The 16,227-nt window shown below is 38.0% G+C and overlaps 1 protein-coding gene across 1 annotated transcript; it reads right to left on the bottom strand.

Moving 5' to 3' along the window:
* Positions 1-2,127: 2,127 nt before the first annotated feature.
* On the bottom strand, positions 2,128-15,034 carry LOC131355845 (E3 ubiquitin-protein ligase TRIM39-like). Its single transcript, XM_058394374.1, has 8 exons — positions 14,762-15,034; positions 14,432-14,515; positions 13,510-14,075; positions 13,077-13,172; positions 12,705-12,938; positions 12,446-12,608; positions 11,902-11,928; positions 2,128-5,267 (listed from the first exon to the last, which is right to left on the bottom strand). The coding sequence occupies exons 2-8, from the start codon at positions 14,496-14,498 to the stop codon at positions 4,723-4,725; spliced, it is 1,698 nt and encodes a 565-aa protein (XP_058250357.1). The 5' UTR covers positions 14,499-14,515; positions 14,762-15,034; the 3' UTR covers positions 2,128-4,722.
* Between the last annotated feature and the right edge of the window lie 1,193 nt (positions 15,035-16,227).

Here is a 16,227-nt window from a genome sequence, read left to right as displayed (position 1 = left end):
AATGTCTAAATCTTAAGTAACAACGATATGATCGAATATTAACACAAATATTAAAAAATTTATAAATTCATTTATTTATGTACCTGCCATCCTTTGTCACTTTATTACTTCTGCTGTGCTGTAATGTGTGCTGTGCCTTTCAGCACAGATACTTTCAATGGTGGAAAAAATAATAATGATAATAAAAGAATAACGATCCATTTGGCATTATGTAACAGAAAAAAGTTTATATATAACGTAGATATAAAGTAATTCCAAATAACGCCACAAGGTAGCACTAATTTTTGTTATGGAAAATTTAATTTAATAATTTAATTTGTGTACAGAAGAAAAGAGTATAGTGTGTTGCTGGAACTAATTACTGGCTGAACCATCAGTCTGAACTTTCCTCCGTAACGAGCGGTGTGAGGAAAAGATTATCATGTTTCATACTCTAGTCATCTATGAGTTAGCAAATGAAGTAACACACATGCTTGCCTCAGATGGACAACGTTTTATTTTTTTTAATAAATGTACCATGCAGAAATCCCTAATCACCAGCTCCTGACTCTCCTTCACCCCCTACACCAAGACACGTTACAATTAGAAACTGGCAAACTAAAGATTTTTTAGAAGCATTTCCTAGCGTACATCAGTGGTTTTATAGATAAAGACATTAATATGAACCTTTCTTTGTCAAATAAATCTATCTTTCTCAATTTTTATTTAAAATCCCTGCATTAATAACTAAAGCGTGGCTCTAATCCAGCAACTATGTTATTTGAAAATTATATTTATGTTTAAAAACTTATGAGAAAATTCAATTTAACAGATGATTAACTTTGAGGGGAAAATGAATTCATTCTTAAAAGAGAGGAGAAATGATGAGTGGAGCTGAATATGCAGGTATAAAGTAATAAATCACCCAGGATCATATTCATTAGGAGTTATAAGGTTTATAAAATAATTAAATATTTTTTTTAAAAGTATCCCTTTAAAAATAAAATAAAAGTAAAAAAAAATTAAAAATTATGGTAGAAGCCTGTTAAAGAAGGGAAATATAAAATGTTTTCCTTCTGAAAATGTATTGATTTTATTGTGTCTCTAGTGATAAATATCTGGTAGGTTTAATTTTGAGAAACTGCAAATAATTTTCCTTTATACAATTTTTTTTCTTTTCTTTTTTTTAAGAACAAGGTTTACTCAAACATACATGCTTCCTGCATTTTTTATTAGTGAAATGTAAGAAGATGATCAGTCTTTCTGAAGCGAAAAATATTTTAAGGATTTAATACATGGCAGTATTTTTTATTTATTTGTTAACTTTTTTTTTTTTTTTTTTTTTTACATTTACATTTTACATTTTTTATTTTTCTGTAACACTGTAGAACATTGAGTTATTCCACTGCACAATTTCAATAGTAACTTGTTTTTCTTTGTTGAGAAATGTACTACTCAATAATGTATAATATAGATATATTAGGACTTTTGGAGAATTTAGCAGTACACACAATTTAACATTAAAAACTGTTTTTTTTCATTAAATGTAATTTCGATTTCATTTAATTTCAAAACATTTAGCCTGCATACAACATTATTGAATTTCATGATTTGAATATAATATTTTAAAAGTTAAGTTGCTCTGGTTGTGCATGAGCTCACAGAGGCTTTCAGCAGTATGAGCACTAAGTGCCTAAAAGATGTGCCTCTAAATTTTATCTACAAGTAATATATTAACTGTGGTTTTGGAAAGAGCAGCTGGTTTAACTGCAGTCCTTATGATACAAAAAATTATATTATCCTAAACTGAAAAAAGGTTATTGATTTTACTTCATATAAGTGTGTATATCGAATCTATGCGATTGCAGTGAATTGCCTGAACATAATTTCTTTTCATACATCCAGCATGATTTATGTATGTCATGATTTGACATACATTTCATGATATCAACTTTAAACACTGAATACACTACTGGTGGTAGTCACTCACTGTGGATTCTTACTAGAGCAAGTCCTTAAAATGGATGGTTCCAGATAACTGCATCTGTCTCCACACAGCTTTGCCACTGGGGTGAATTGTGACCAGTTGAGTTAATAAAACACAGACACATTACTAGCATCAGTGTAGTATTTTAATTCTAAGTCAGTTGGAATATACTGTTAAAAACACATTTCAGTAATGTCAATGAAACCTGTACATTAAAACATGTATTTAATTACAAATTATTTTACATACAAACTGAAATTTACCTTACCCTGATGAACACAAAATAATTAAACTAACACACACTGATAACACAAAACATACTCAACATAGCGATAGAAGAAAATGCTCATGCGCACTGACAAACAGGGGCACTGAATCACTGGAACACAACTGGCTTTGATAATTCATGTTTCACTAAGATTTTAATCACCATGACAACAGAGGACAAAATAAAAAAAATGAGAAACATTTAGTCACATACATGTAGAAATAAGGTTTTCTCCAAAGAAAGTTTGCTTTAATAATGTCTCACTGAGCTCGATATCACATCACTACAAACAGATTAACGTTACAGTGATTTACTGTCCCACTCAGAATTTACCCATTTATCACATAATGACATTTTATTTGAGAGAGGTTGGACCCTCTACTACTCTGGAGTGCCTCATGGTGAGAGGCGGAGGGCTGGGGTGGGCTTGCTTATAGCCCCCCAGCTTAGCCACCATGTGTTTTCCTCGGTAAACAAGAGGGTTGTTTCCCTGTGCCTTCGGGTCGGGGATAGGTGTCTCACTGTTGTTTCGGCTTATGGGCCGAATAGCAGGGTGGAGTACCTGACCTTCTTGGAGGCCTTGCAAGGGGTGCTGGAAAGTGCTCCAATGGGGGACTCTATAGTTGTACTGGGGGACTTCAACGCCCATGTGGGCAATGACAGTGATACCTGGAGGGGCGTAATTGGGAGGAACACCCCCCCATCTGAATTCGAGTGGTGTTCTGTTATTGGACTTCTGTGCTAGTCACGGTCTGTCCATAATGAACATCATGTTCAAGCATAAGGATGCCCACCAGTACACGTGGTACCAGGACACCCTAGGCCAGAGGTCGACATACGTGGACCCTTGGGTGAAGAGAGGGGCTGAGATATCAACCGATCACCACCTGGTGGTGAGTTGGATCCGCTAACGGAGGAGGAAGCCGGACAGACTTGGCAGACCCAAACGTATTGTGGGGGTCTGTTGGGAACGTCTTGCTGAACCCTCTGTTGTGGGGGTCTTCAACTCCCACCTCCGGAAGAGTTTCAACAAGATTCCGAGGGAGGTTAGGGACATTGAGTCTGAGTGGACCATGTTCTCCTCCTCCATTGTTGACGCAGCTATCCAGAGCTGTGGCCGTAAGGTCTCTGGTGCCTGTCATGGTGGCAATCCCCAAACCCAGTGGTGGACACTGGAAGTAAGGGATGCAGTCAAGCTGAAGAGTTGCTGACCTTGACTGGGGATATTGTCCAATGGAAAGTCTATTCCAGGGTACTGGAAAGGAGAGTCCTACCGTTAGTCGAACCTCAGATTTAGGAGGAACAATGCGGGTTTTATCCTAGTCCAACAGTGGACCAGCTCTATACTCTCCACAAAGTGCTTGAGGGTTCATGGGAGTTTGCCCAACCTGTCCACATGTGTTTTGTAGACTTGGAGAAGGCATTCAACCGTGTCCCTCGTGGCATACTGTGGGAGATACTCTGGGAGTATGGGGTCCGTGGCCCCCTGTTAAGGGCCGTTCGGTCTCTGACCGGAGCAGGAGCTTGGTTCGCATTGCCGGCTGTAAGTCAGATCTGTTCCTAGTGCACTTTGGACTCTGGCAGAGCTGTCCTTTGTCACCGGTTCTGTTCATTATTTTTATGGACAGAATTTCTAGGCGCAGCCAGGGGCTGGAGGGAGTCCGGTTTGGGGACCACAGGATTTCATCTCTGCTTTTTGCAGATGATGTTGTCCTGTTGGCTCCTTCGAGCCAGGACCTATAGCATGCACTGGGGTGGTTTGCAACTGAGTGCGAAGTGGCTGGGATGAGGATCAGCACCTCCAAATCTGTGCCCATGGTTCTCAACTGGAAAAAGGTAGCTTGTCCCCTCCAGGTTGGAGGGGTGTTCCTCCTTCAAGTGGAGGAGTTTAAGTATCTCGGGTTCTTGTTTACGAATGAGGGAAGGATGGAGCGTGAGATTGACAGACGGATTGGTGCAGCGGCAGCAGTAATGCGGTCTATGTACCGGTCTGTTGTGGTGAAGAAGGAGCTGAGCCGAAAGGCAAAGCTCTCGATTTCTAATGAAAACATCGTTTCCCCTTTGCACCAGCAGATGGCAGAAAAGACTGCAGATAGAGGATTAATTTATTTATTCATTTCTGTTTCAAATAACAGAATCAGCCTGGCATTTTTATTTCTAAATAAATTATGAATTTGTGTTTAATGAAGTTTTAAGGAAAAATACAGTTTTCTTTAGTTTATGTACACAGACATCAAGAGCTGAACTTTACACATACATTTTATTGAACAAATTAAATTCTGCAGTAATACTCAGTGTTTGAACTGTAAATAATTTTATTAATAATTGCTTTGTAATGATCACACCACCAGATTGTAAGATTAATATTGTTTTTCCACCTATAGCTGTATTTCTAAAATGAACCAGAAAAGTAAAATATTTCATTTGATTCTCTTTAATCCCATTTAATAGATGAAAATGAGAAGGAAATTTGCAAGGTGAAATTTCATTAAGTCTTAAATACAGGAGAGATGATCAGTGGTACTGAATTTTTTACTCTATCATTTATACCAGGGCAAAAGAAAGGATAGAGTTTCTCAGTGAAAGACTGACCAGTGAAAGAGTAGATATGAGATCTGGACTTCACATCATAAAAGGAGACCAGACCCTCCTCATAATCCACAAACACCCCCACCACCTCCACCTTCTCTCTCAGTGTGAGGGGGACAGGGGGATCATCACAAGCACTGTACTGATTCTCATTCCTCAGATCCACAGTCCAGAATCCATTCTGAGGAGTCAGTGTAATATTCCCCTTCCTGTTAATGGACTCTGTAGCCACTCCAACATCCCATGCAGTTTTCCCTCTGACCTGCATCTCAAAATAAAATCTCCCTGAGGAGAAAGTTTGCTTTCCCAGAACATTAACACAATAATCAAACCTCTGTGGTGCATCGGGGAGATTCTGTTGTGTGTCTCCATGTGTCACTTTTTTTCCATCAGCAGACAGGATGAGATATGGATGAGCTGTATCAGGATCCAGAGTCACATCCACTGAGAGAAACACACAGTGTGTGATATGAGTATGCAGGTAAAAATATTAAATCATCATCCAGTGAAACATATTTATTAGGTTTTATATGAGAATTTGTAGAAGATTAAATAAGAAAACATTTTTAAGAATATCACTTGAAAAAAGGAAAAAATGTGTACAATGTATGGTAGAAGTCTGTCAAAGATGAGAAATATAAAATATTTTCCTTCTAAGTGATATATTTGTGTGTCACAGAACATGAGAGAAAAGCATTTGAGGAAAAACTTGATCCTGATGGACAAAATAGTACAGTAATAGTCTCTATAGCAGAGGGTCAGCAACCTTCCTGACATGAAGTGCAGCTGTTCTTGTGTTCTTGTTCACTGTATCAACATTAAGTTTCACCACATAAAAAAATCATTTTCAACAAACCTAGAATTTTACTCCAGCCATATAGAGTGCTCAGCATAAATGAGTACACCCCCTTTAAAATGAAGATTTTTATTCATTTCTCAGTGAATTTGAGACCAATTGTTTCATTAAACATTTATTTTTATTAGCATAAGAGTGTGGTAACTTTTTTAGGATAATACATAATACACACAAAAATAATACATTTAATTTATGTTAGGTGCAAAAATGATTACACCCTACAACAAATTCAACTAAATCTAATATTTTTATTCATTTTTAAGAACAGCATCAATTCTTCTAGATATTGAATGAACAAGTTGATGACGTACAGCTACATCTGTCTTTCTCCATTCTTGAAGAATGAATTCAGATCCAGAATGCTGGATGGAAAATGAGTTAACTTGTCTTTTCAGAAATCCCCACAAGTGTTATATTCGGTTGAGGTCTGGTGACATGCTCGACCACTGAATCACTTTTACTCTGTTCTTACTCAGAAATGAACAAGTGACCTTAGATGTATGTTTTGGGTCATTATCGTGTTGAAAGAGTGCCGGTGACCTAGGGCATGGAGTGATGGTTCCATCTTCTCTTTCAGTATTTCACAGTACATCTGTTAATTCATGATGCCATCTATGAAATGTGACTCCACGACATCTGCAGCACTCATGTATGACCCATGACTGTGTTCCACGGCATAATTCCAACATCATCAAATGAACCTTGAACCTTGAAATATCCAGATGATACCACAGTTGTTGGTCAAATCAGCAATAACGATGAATCGGCTTACAGGGAGGAGATCCAAAGCTTAACTGCATGGTGTTCCATGAACAACCTCACCCTCAATGCCACAAAGACCAAAGAGCTCATTGTGGTCTTCCAGAAATCTAATAGCAGCAGACACTCCCTTATCTACATCAATGGGTCTGAAATAGAGTGTCTCTAGCTTTAGGTTCCTGGGTGCCTAAGTGTCCACATCTCTGAGGATCTGTCTTGGCATCTGAACACCTCAACTCTGGTTAGGAAGGTGCAAGTGTCTTTACTTCCTGGGGAAATTAAAAAAAGTTCACCTATCCCCCAGCATCTTGACAAGCTTCATCACAGTGTGGTATGGCAGCTCCACAGTGAGTGAAATCACTGAAAAGTGCTGTGAAAACCGCCTCATCAGCACCCAACTACCTACCACTGAGTCCCTTCACCACAGTAGATGTCTGCGCAGAGCACACAAAATCATCAAAGTCTCCTCCCACCCTAGTCACAAACTGTTCAACCTTCATCTGCCCAGGAGGAGACACAAGACTATCTGTACTAGAACCAGCAGGTTCAGAGACAGTTTTTTCCCCACAACCATAAATCTTCTGAACTCCACACTACATCGCTAGGACACTCATGTCTCACTACACTTCACCTTGCAGTTCTGCTTTACCCTGTACATTCTGCTGTGTGATTTTCAGACTGTTCAGAAAAGGGTGCTCTACACTTTCTTTCAGCCAGGAAGGCCTTGATGGCATCATCAACAAACCATTCCAAACCTTCCCACAGCTTAGGCCCCCAACCTTGAGTGGAGAGGAACATCTTTGTATGTCCATTTCCTTGAGCAGGGACTGGAACTGTCAGTGTGTCAGAGATGATCGCTTAACTATAAAGTTAATAATCATTAATTCTGTAGCCATAACCTCATTAAGACATGAATCTGACATATTTAACAGAGTTTTTTTTATGTATTATGCAGTGGACTTTCATGATATGGTGACTACATTTTTCCTCATTTAATCTCACCGCTCCCCTCTGATCACCTCAAAATACTAACATTTTCTGCCATTTCTTAAATATGTTGCTGAACACTTCTAGCAGACATGGGAAAATCTTTTATTCTGCATTTTATTGACTCTTTGTTTGGTGAGCCTACAAACAGAAATTCTGACCTACAGAGAAAATACTTCTTTAATATATAGTGTATATAACAGTGGTGGGCCGTGTATTTCACACCTAGGCCTTCACTGGTGTCCTTCCTGAATTAATTCACCTCTATACCATCATTATGACGCCACAGCAATAGATACTAATAAACCGTTAAATAGCAAAGTAAAAAAGAAATTAGACTACAGTATTTCACACCTCACAAGGAATAGTCAATTTTATTACGGTTACTTTTCTCAAAAAAGACATTCTTGATGACGTATGGAGCAAACTGCAATTTCCAGAAGACGCAGCATCCGAAATGAGACACCGCTAATATAGAAAGTCACATTTTCCATTAGTGACAGTTTGGTCCATTAATTTAATCAAATGAAATGTAATTGAGTTAATATTGCAGGGCAATTTTGAAAGCATGTACATTTAATCTAATTAGTGTATATGTCTGTTAAAATATCTTTTTATTATTTAGTGCTCTAGTCATGGAATGAATTAAAACTTATTTTATATTATATTAAATTATAGTTTACAGATAAATGGTGAAATTAAATTGATTAGTTTTGTAACTTTCTTTGAGAACTGCGTTAAGCCAGGAGTAACCAAAGGATCTTAATCATATTAATATGGAGAGTAATCCACCAATTATTTAATTTAAAGATCCACCGAATGCAAGATCTATGCACGAGAGAGCTATAACTTGTGGATTTATTAATTACTAATTATAAGTTCTAATTATAAGTGGATAAAATAATCAGTTGCATTGCTAAATTCTGTATGTAGAGTCCACTGACTGTTAGCATGAATGAGAAGTCGTGCTGTGCATATTTTTAAACTGTTTCTTAAACGTAATAATCCTATAATGTGGTAAATGCCTCTATAGTACAAAGTAAATAGTTTAGTAAAATATAGGAGCTTATACTTTAGTATTGAATTAATAATTTGATTTTTTTAAACTATTGAATTAAAAAGCAGCTGAAAGTCCTGTTTAACATTTACCAATGCCAATCAATCTTGCAAAGTCAGGTAGTTATGAAAGATTACATCACTTTGCAATAAAAATGTGACCCATTGCTATCCAAAGGTAGAGGACACAACTGGAGAGCTGCATCATCTTGAATGCTGTAATGTTAGCTAAAGTAAAGCTCAGACATCCATTCCTTACATGGTACCCAAGTTTCCTTTCACTGCGGCAAAAAAAAACCCACAGTCCACCCCGGGGATCTAGAATGAAGCCAAACTGTTTGTTTTGTGCAAAAGAAAACCCAAAGGCATAAATGGTTCTTGAAAAAGCTTACCAACTATTTTGAAGAATCAAAAGGATTTTCTTGAAAAGTCTGCCTTGAAAATGCATTCATAAGGATGTCTGCGACCAAATCGATTTCTTCTCCTCTGTTAGACATTGTGAGTTAAAATATATATATTTCATTTAGTTTGTGCGGTTTGCTGCCTCTGACTACGCCAATTATCCAATCAAAAGATGGGAAATTGCTGACATATTCGTATGCCTGCTAGATTGCCCCAGTGACGCCAACTCGAAATCTGATTGGTTAATGTTACAATTTCATTGCTATGGGTGCCTGCACTATTGATTCTGAAGGCCTTAAGGAAGATTTCTTTCACTCTGGTGACATGTGATGTCAGCCACTTGCTGAAAAATTATTGGATAAATACTCTTATAATAAATATACACTACTGGAAGCAGCACAACCAAGAGAAAAGCTATGAAATGTAAATAATAGACTATTGGGAATCATTTAATACACATTCATGGAAAAATATATTAAATATATTAAAATGCAAGTCAGTGATTCAGATCACTGCTGTTTAGGCCAGCAGAGAAGGCCTTGCTGGCCCTGACGGCCCACCACTGATATATAATATATAGTATATCAGTTTCTAAGAAGACATGTGCATTCCTACCAGGACTTATTTAATATTCCACAATGATAAGCCATAGTTCACAGCAAAACTCAGACATCTTCGTCAGACCAAAGAGGATGCCTACAGGAATGGGGACAGAGTCTTGTACAATCAGGTCAGAAACACACTGAATAAGGAGATTAGGGTGGCTAAGAGGAGCTACATTAAAAAGCTGGAAAACCAGTTCTTTTCCAACGACATTGCTTCAGTGTGGAAAGGCCTGAAAAACATTACAAACTACAAGACACCATCCCCCAGCAGTGAGGTGAATCAACAACTTGCCGAAGATCTGAATGATCTTTACTTTTACTACAGATTTGAAACTCCTGGTCTAACACCCCATGCCTAATCTGAACATCACTCTACACAGCCGTTAACACCTCCAGCAACCCCCCCCCCTGCACTTCGGATTAGTGAAGATGATGTGCGTCAGGTCTTCCTGAAGCAGAAGAGAAGGAAAACACCAGGCCCAGATGGTGTCACATCAGCCTGTCTGAAAACCTGTGCTGTTCAGCTGGCCTCCATCTTTCCACAGCTCTTCAATAGATCACTGGAGCTGTGCGAAGTCCCTGCCTGCTTCAAACGTTCCACCATCATCCCCTACCCGAAGAAACTCAAGATAACAGGACTTAATGACTATAGAACTGCTTTAACATCCGTGGTTATGAAGTCATTTGAAAGACTGGTGTTGGCTTATCTGAAGAACATCACTGGACCTTGACTGGACCCCCTGCAGTTTGCTTACAGAGCAAATAGGTCGGTGGATAATGCAGTCAACATGGGTCTGCACTTCATCTTACAGCATCTGGATAAATCAGGGAGTTATGTGAGGCTCCTGTTCATGGCCTTCAACATCATCATCCCAACACTCTTCCGGACCAAACTAACCCAGCTCTCTGTTCCTAGCTCTATCTGTCAGTGGATCACCAACTTTCTGACAGATAGGCAACGGCTAGTGCAACTGGGGAAATTCGTGTCAAACAGCCGTACCACCAGCACTGGTGCCACCAAGGTTTGCGTCCTCTCTGCACTGCTCTTCTCCCTTTACACCAATGACTGCACCTCTAATGATTCATCTGTCAAGCTAATGAAGTTTGCGGATGACACTACAGTCAGCAGCCTCATCCAGGACGGCTTACTGACAAGAGGTTGAGCAGCTGGCTGCTTGGTGTAGTCTTAACAACTTGGAGCTCAACACGCTCAAAACAGTGGAGATGATAGTAGACTTCAGGAAGAACACCCCTGCACTCCCCCCACTCATCATCACGAACAGCACTGTAACAACAGTTGAGTCATTCAGGTTCCTAGGCACCACCATCTCTCAGGACCTGAAGTGGGACACTCACATTGACTTCACTGTCAAAAAGGCCCAACAAAGATTGTACTTCCTTTCGCAGCTGAGGAAGTTCAACCTGCCACAGGAGCTGCTAACACAATTCTAGTCAGCCATCATTGAGTCTGTTCTGTTCACTTTTATAACTGTCTGGTTTGGCTCAGCTACAAAATCAGACATCAGAAGACCACAGAGAATGGTTCGGACTGCTGAAAGGATTATTGGTACTCCTCTGCCCACCCTTCAAGAACTGTATACATCCAGAGTGAGGAAAAGAGCACAGAAAATCACTCTTACATCCAAGTCATCTCCTTTTTGAACCTTTGCCCTCTGGTGCTACAGAGCACCAAATAGTAGGACAGCCAAGGACACAAGAACAGTTTCTTCCCCCAAGCAATCTACCTTATGAACAGTTTAATGTTTCCCCCCATTGTGCAATAAAAATATGTGCAATAACCTTATATTTATTTGTTACCACCCTACATCCTTACATCTTATTTTATTCTATTCTATTCTGCAATTTATTTTATTTTTATATTTAAATACGTGTATTTATTTCTCATCCTATTTTTTTTATTTTTATTGTCTGTGTATTGTTGTCTCTGTGCACTGGAGCTTGTGACACTAAAACAAATTACTTGTATGCGCAAACATACTTTGCAATAAAGCTCTTCTGATTCTGATTATAATATATTCACAATCACTGAATGGCTTTCTACATTTAGCAATGCAATTGTCACAGGCATGCCGGATTCCACTCCTCGCCAGCGCACTCACGCGCCTGAGTTTTAATCAAGTTCACCTGCACCTTGTTTCCTGAGCACGCTCACTCCCCTATTTAAACTTCACAATTTCACTCTTTCTTTGTCTGGTGTCACACATAGATGCTGATTAACCACCCTGTAGTACCATCACTGTAGTACAAACTATAGTGAGGAGGATAATGAGAGACACTTTAAGACTTCCTGTTATCTGGAGAGATCTACAGATGTAAATAAGTCTGATGATGCAGTGGTGTAATGCTGATATGTACATTTTAATATGAGAGGAAATCAGAAACCTCACTGTACCTGCATACTGCTGAATCCTCTTCATTTCTGTGGAAAATAATTACAACAAAACATCACTTTCATTAGATTTCAGATCAGTTATTGGTATTTTTTATTTGATTAATCAGATATTATATAAAACAGTATCATTATAGACTTATTTCTCAAATATTGTCACGGTGTACACAGGTCCAGACCACCAGAGGGAACCCTCGCCCAAATATTGACTACTTGCATGTTGTTTCAGGTTTTCAGGGCTTTTAAGCAGCATGCTCCCTCTGGCCCAAAGCGAAGCATCGTTACCTAGTGTCTCATACCAAGCCTTGCTATTGTAGCCAATCCTGATAGATTACGTGTATGATCCTTGCCTGTTTACCTGTTTTCTCGATTCTTGGTTTCTGTTTTGGTTTTGTTCACTTAGTATTTGCTTTTCCGGTTTTGACCTTTTGCCTGATTCTCTGTTTACGATTCTGCCTGCTGATTCTAATAAATTATCTGCATATGGATTCTAACCCTCCTGCGTCCAGGGAGTCCTTACAAATATAAAATGCAAAATGATACTTACCTTTTTCTTTTATTTTGTCATTGAGTGTTTTAGTGAGTTTCTCATTCAGAGTTTGCTGAAGCTGAGACAGAGTTGTCCTCACAGTGTCCACACTCAGATCAGTGTTAATACTGATCTCAGTCCTGTTCTTGGTGTGTGGAGGGCTGCACATGGAGGAGTAAATCTACAGTAGAGCAGGAGAGAGGAGAAATCCCTCAGCATGGTGAGTGTTGTTCTGTGATGTTCTGCATTGCCAGTGAGCAGAGAGAGGAACACTGACCTGTAGGAGGTGGAGATGCTCCTCAGTGTGTGAGAGCTGCTCCAGCTCAGTGTCTCTCCTCTTTAGCACAGTGATTTCCTGCTCCAGCTCTTTAATGAATCCTTCAGCCTGCCTCTCTGCTGCTTTCTGCTTCTCCTCCATCACCTCGAGCAGCTCAGCCTGACTTCTCTCAATGGAGCGAATCAGAGCAGTGAAGACTTCAACACTGTCTGCTTTCTCTTTCTCTGTGCTTCTCTAAAGGAGGAACACATTTTCACTTTCATCAGATAACACTGAATAGTGAACTAATGGTTAATGCAGTTTGTTCATTTCTACAAAATCAAAAGAAAACTGAATGTATCAGATATAAACTCATGTCATGTTTGTACACACCTTGCTTTGGTCTACTGAGTGTTTGATCTCTTTTATCTTCTTCAGTCGGTCCTGAATCATCTGCTGCACATCTGTCTGTATTTTCACCAGCTGAGTCTGAGGACAGAGCAGAAGACAATATATAAAGAAACAAATTTATTTTTGTTTAAAGTGATTTCATATAAATGTTTTGTAATTTTCTTACATATAGAGTATGGCAATTTAAGTTAGTTCTGTTTGATTATATGTATTCATTTTAGGGAATCATTGGAGAGAGTACAATTCTACTGTATAATTGCACACTGAAGGGTTAAAGGATTAACATTACCTTCATCACAGTATTAGGATTTAAACTGATAATATGCAGATGTTTAACCTCTGATCTACTACTGGATAAATTAGTTTGTATTATCTACCAGAATGCCTAAAGTTGATGTTAATCAGTCTTTCTCACCTTCCTCTCTCCACTCTCCTCCTCTATAGAAACAGTGTTGTGATTCTTGTGCTCTCCTTCAGTGCAGAACTGACACACACACATCTGATCATGTCTACAGAACAGCTCCAGAGCTCTCTCATGTTTCTGGCATATGTAGTCCTCCAGGTTCTCCACAGGGTTTATTAGTTTGTGTTTCTTATAGCTTGGAACATGATTATGTGGCTCTATATGAGTTTTACAGAAAGTTGCACAACAATCCAGACAGGATTTCATCGCCTTTAGCTTCTCTCCAGTGCAGGCATCACAAAGAACCTCAGGTTTGTCAGTACGACTTTTCTTCTTGAAGTGATCTGCAACCTCTCTCAGTGTTATATTAATCTTCAGTTCAGGTCTCTTGGTGAATTTCTCTTTACATAATGGACATTGACAGTGTTGACTGTTCTCCCAGCACTGTGTAAGGCAGCTCTTACAGAAGTTGTGTCCACATGGAGCGGTAACTGGATCAGTGAACACATCCAGACAGATCGAACACAGCAGCTGCTCTTCAGACAGGAGACTGCTGGAATCACGTGAAACAAAAATCCCTAGATTGTGAAGGAAATATATAATTTTAGAAAATGTAAGTTACACATAATACACATGAACTGTCTAACTGAACCGGGTTTCAAATAAACAAAAAAGCATTGGATCATGTTTATGTTTAATGAGCAATGTGTCAGACAACTTCTGTCCTGAACCCCACACACACACACACACACACACACGGAGCACTCATTCTGTATCTGTGAACTTTTTTATTCTATTTGTCTTAGAAAGGTTCTATCTTTCAAAAAGGACCATCCTGCTAAATTATTTTGGTTTAACACTATGAAAAGATCCACTGTATGCTTAACTGACACATTTCAAAGTGATTTTTTTATAAATCATTTGTGTTACTCACAAGAATCGGGTGTATCCATCCATTTTCTTTTGCCTTTTCTTGGTTGTGGTGATGAAGCTTCTGCCATTTTATGCTCAGTTAAACCTTTACATCAAGAAATCGTCCATTACACACACTTATGTATGAGTTGTTAAACCTGGTATTCTAAAGAAGAGTAAGGAGCCAATCATAAGCAAAGTTACTCAGAAGTTGTTTACAAGCGTGTTGTTTACCGAATTTAAACTTTATTGGGCCTTAAATGTCTGATTCTTTCATTCAGCTTCGCTAACAAGGTTCATAATCTAAAATAAAATACTACTTAATCCTTTCACTGAACACTAAAGTACCTACCTTTATTTTTCGCCTCGCTTTAAGTGGAAAGTCAGAATTGTGTACGTTTCTACTCCTCTTGAAGTCTTTAACGGTGCTGTACTTATATTCTTCTGTAAAAAAAGAGAGATTTTAGCTCGACATTTGTTTCACTTTCGCTCGTGTGAAATTACTTCCTTGTTCAGTTCGTAGTGCACCGGAAAGAGCTTGAATCTCTTCTTTACATTCTTTCTAATTCACTCTGTTCTTCATAAATATCAGTCTTCGGTCATTCAGTCTCCGTGTCCCGCCTCCTATCAGAGGGCGGGGTTTGAGCTCATAAACCGCTCACTTGGATTAACATTACGTTATTAAATAAAAGTAGAACAAAACAGAACAGGTGACAGAGCTCCTAATCCTAATGTCACAATATGATCAGATGATCAGAATAAGATTGAAACCAGCAGTGGTAACATGGAGGAGTATACCAATAAACTAGTATTTACTTTGCTTTGGCCAAAACAAGAAAGAGGGTGAAAGTGACAAGTTTCATCTACTAGAAAGAAAAAATAATTTAGCCTTTTAGGATCATGTATACACAGCTCTCAAGCTCTACGTATTTAAAGGATCTTGACAAAGATTAGATGCTTTAAAGTATTTGACAGTGAAAATCAGGAAAAGTTGAATTCTGATGGGCAGAGAATCAAACAGAGAAAGAAAGACTGAGATTAAAAGATTATAGTTTACCTTTAATTTGTAATTTATGTAACAGTCATATACAATAAATGTTTAAAAAAAACCACATCAGAATAACATCATGCACTGTTTATGATTTTTATATGTTCAATAAAATGATAAAATAGGGATAAAATAGTGTAATCATTTAATTTAATAATTAATTTATTTTTTCTCTCTCCTTTCTCTGTTTCTCTTCTTTTGTAAAGCTGCTTTGAGAACAATGTCCATTGTAAAAGGTGCTATACAAATAAATAGAATTGAATTGAATTGAATTGAAAAACAAAGTAGAATCAGATGAAAGTATTGAAAGTATCTGATAAATGTCTATTCATATTTGATTTTGCGAATGAAGAAATTCTGATAAGCCTACATTTTTATACATATATTTGTATTGTAGAGTATTGTAAACATGCTTTGACTTTGAGACAAATATGGATAGATTGCAAATTAAGCTCTAAATAATGAACTCCAGATTTATGTTATTGAAATGTGATTTGTTTATTATTATTCAATATGTACTGCACATGCATCTTCTTCAAAATGAAGAAGAATCTCTCATTACTTTAAATGTTTCTCATATTTAAAGTAATGAAACCAGACCAGAACAAAATATTTTGGAACATCTTTTTACATTTTCATGTGAGGTGTTCATTTATTCAGTCCCAATTATAAAAAAAAAAGAAGCCAGGAGTGATGTATTGGATAGAGTTTTGCAGTAAAATAATAGACATGACATCTGGAGTATTAAAGACCTCAGACCCTCCTCATAA

Source organism: Hemibagrus wyckioides, linkage group LG07 (assembly GCF_019097595.1).
Source record: "Hemibagrus wyckioides isolate EC202008001 linkage group LG07, SWU_Hwy_1.0, whole genome shotgun sequence".
NCBI lineage: Eukaryota > Metazoa > Chordata > Actinopteri > Siluriformes > Bagridae > Hemibagrus > Hemibagrus wyckioides.
Note: the sequence above shows the minus strand (reverse complement) of the source record. Positions and strands in the feature narration are given on the sequence as shown.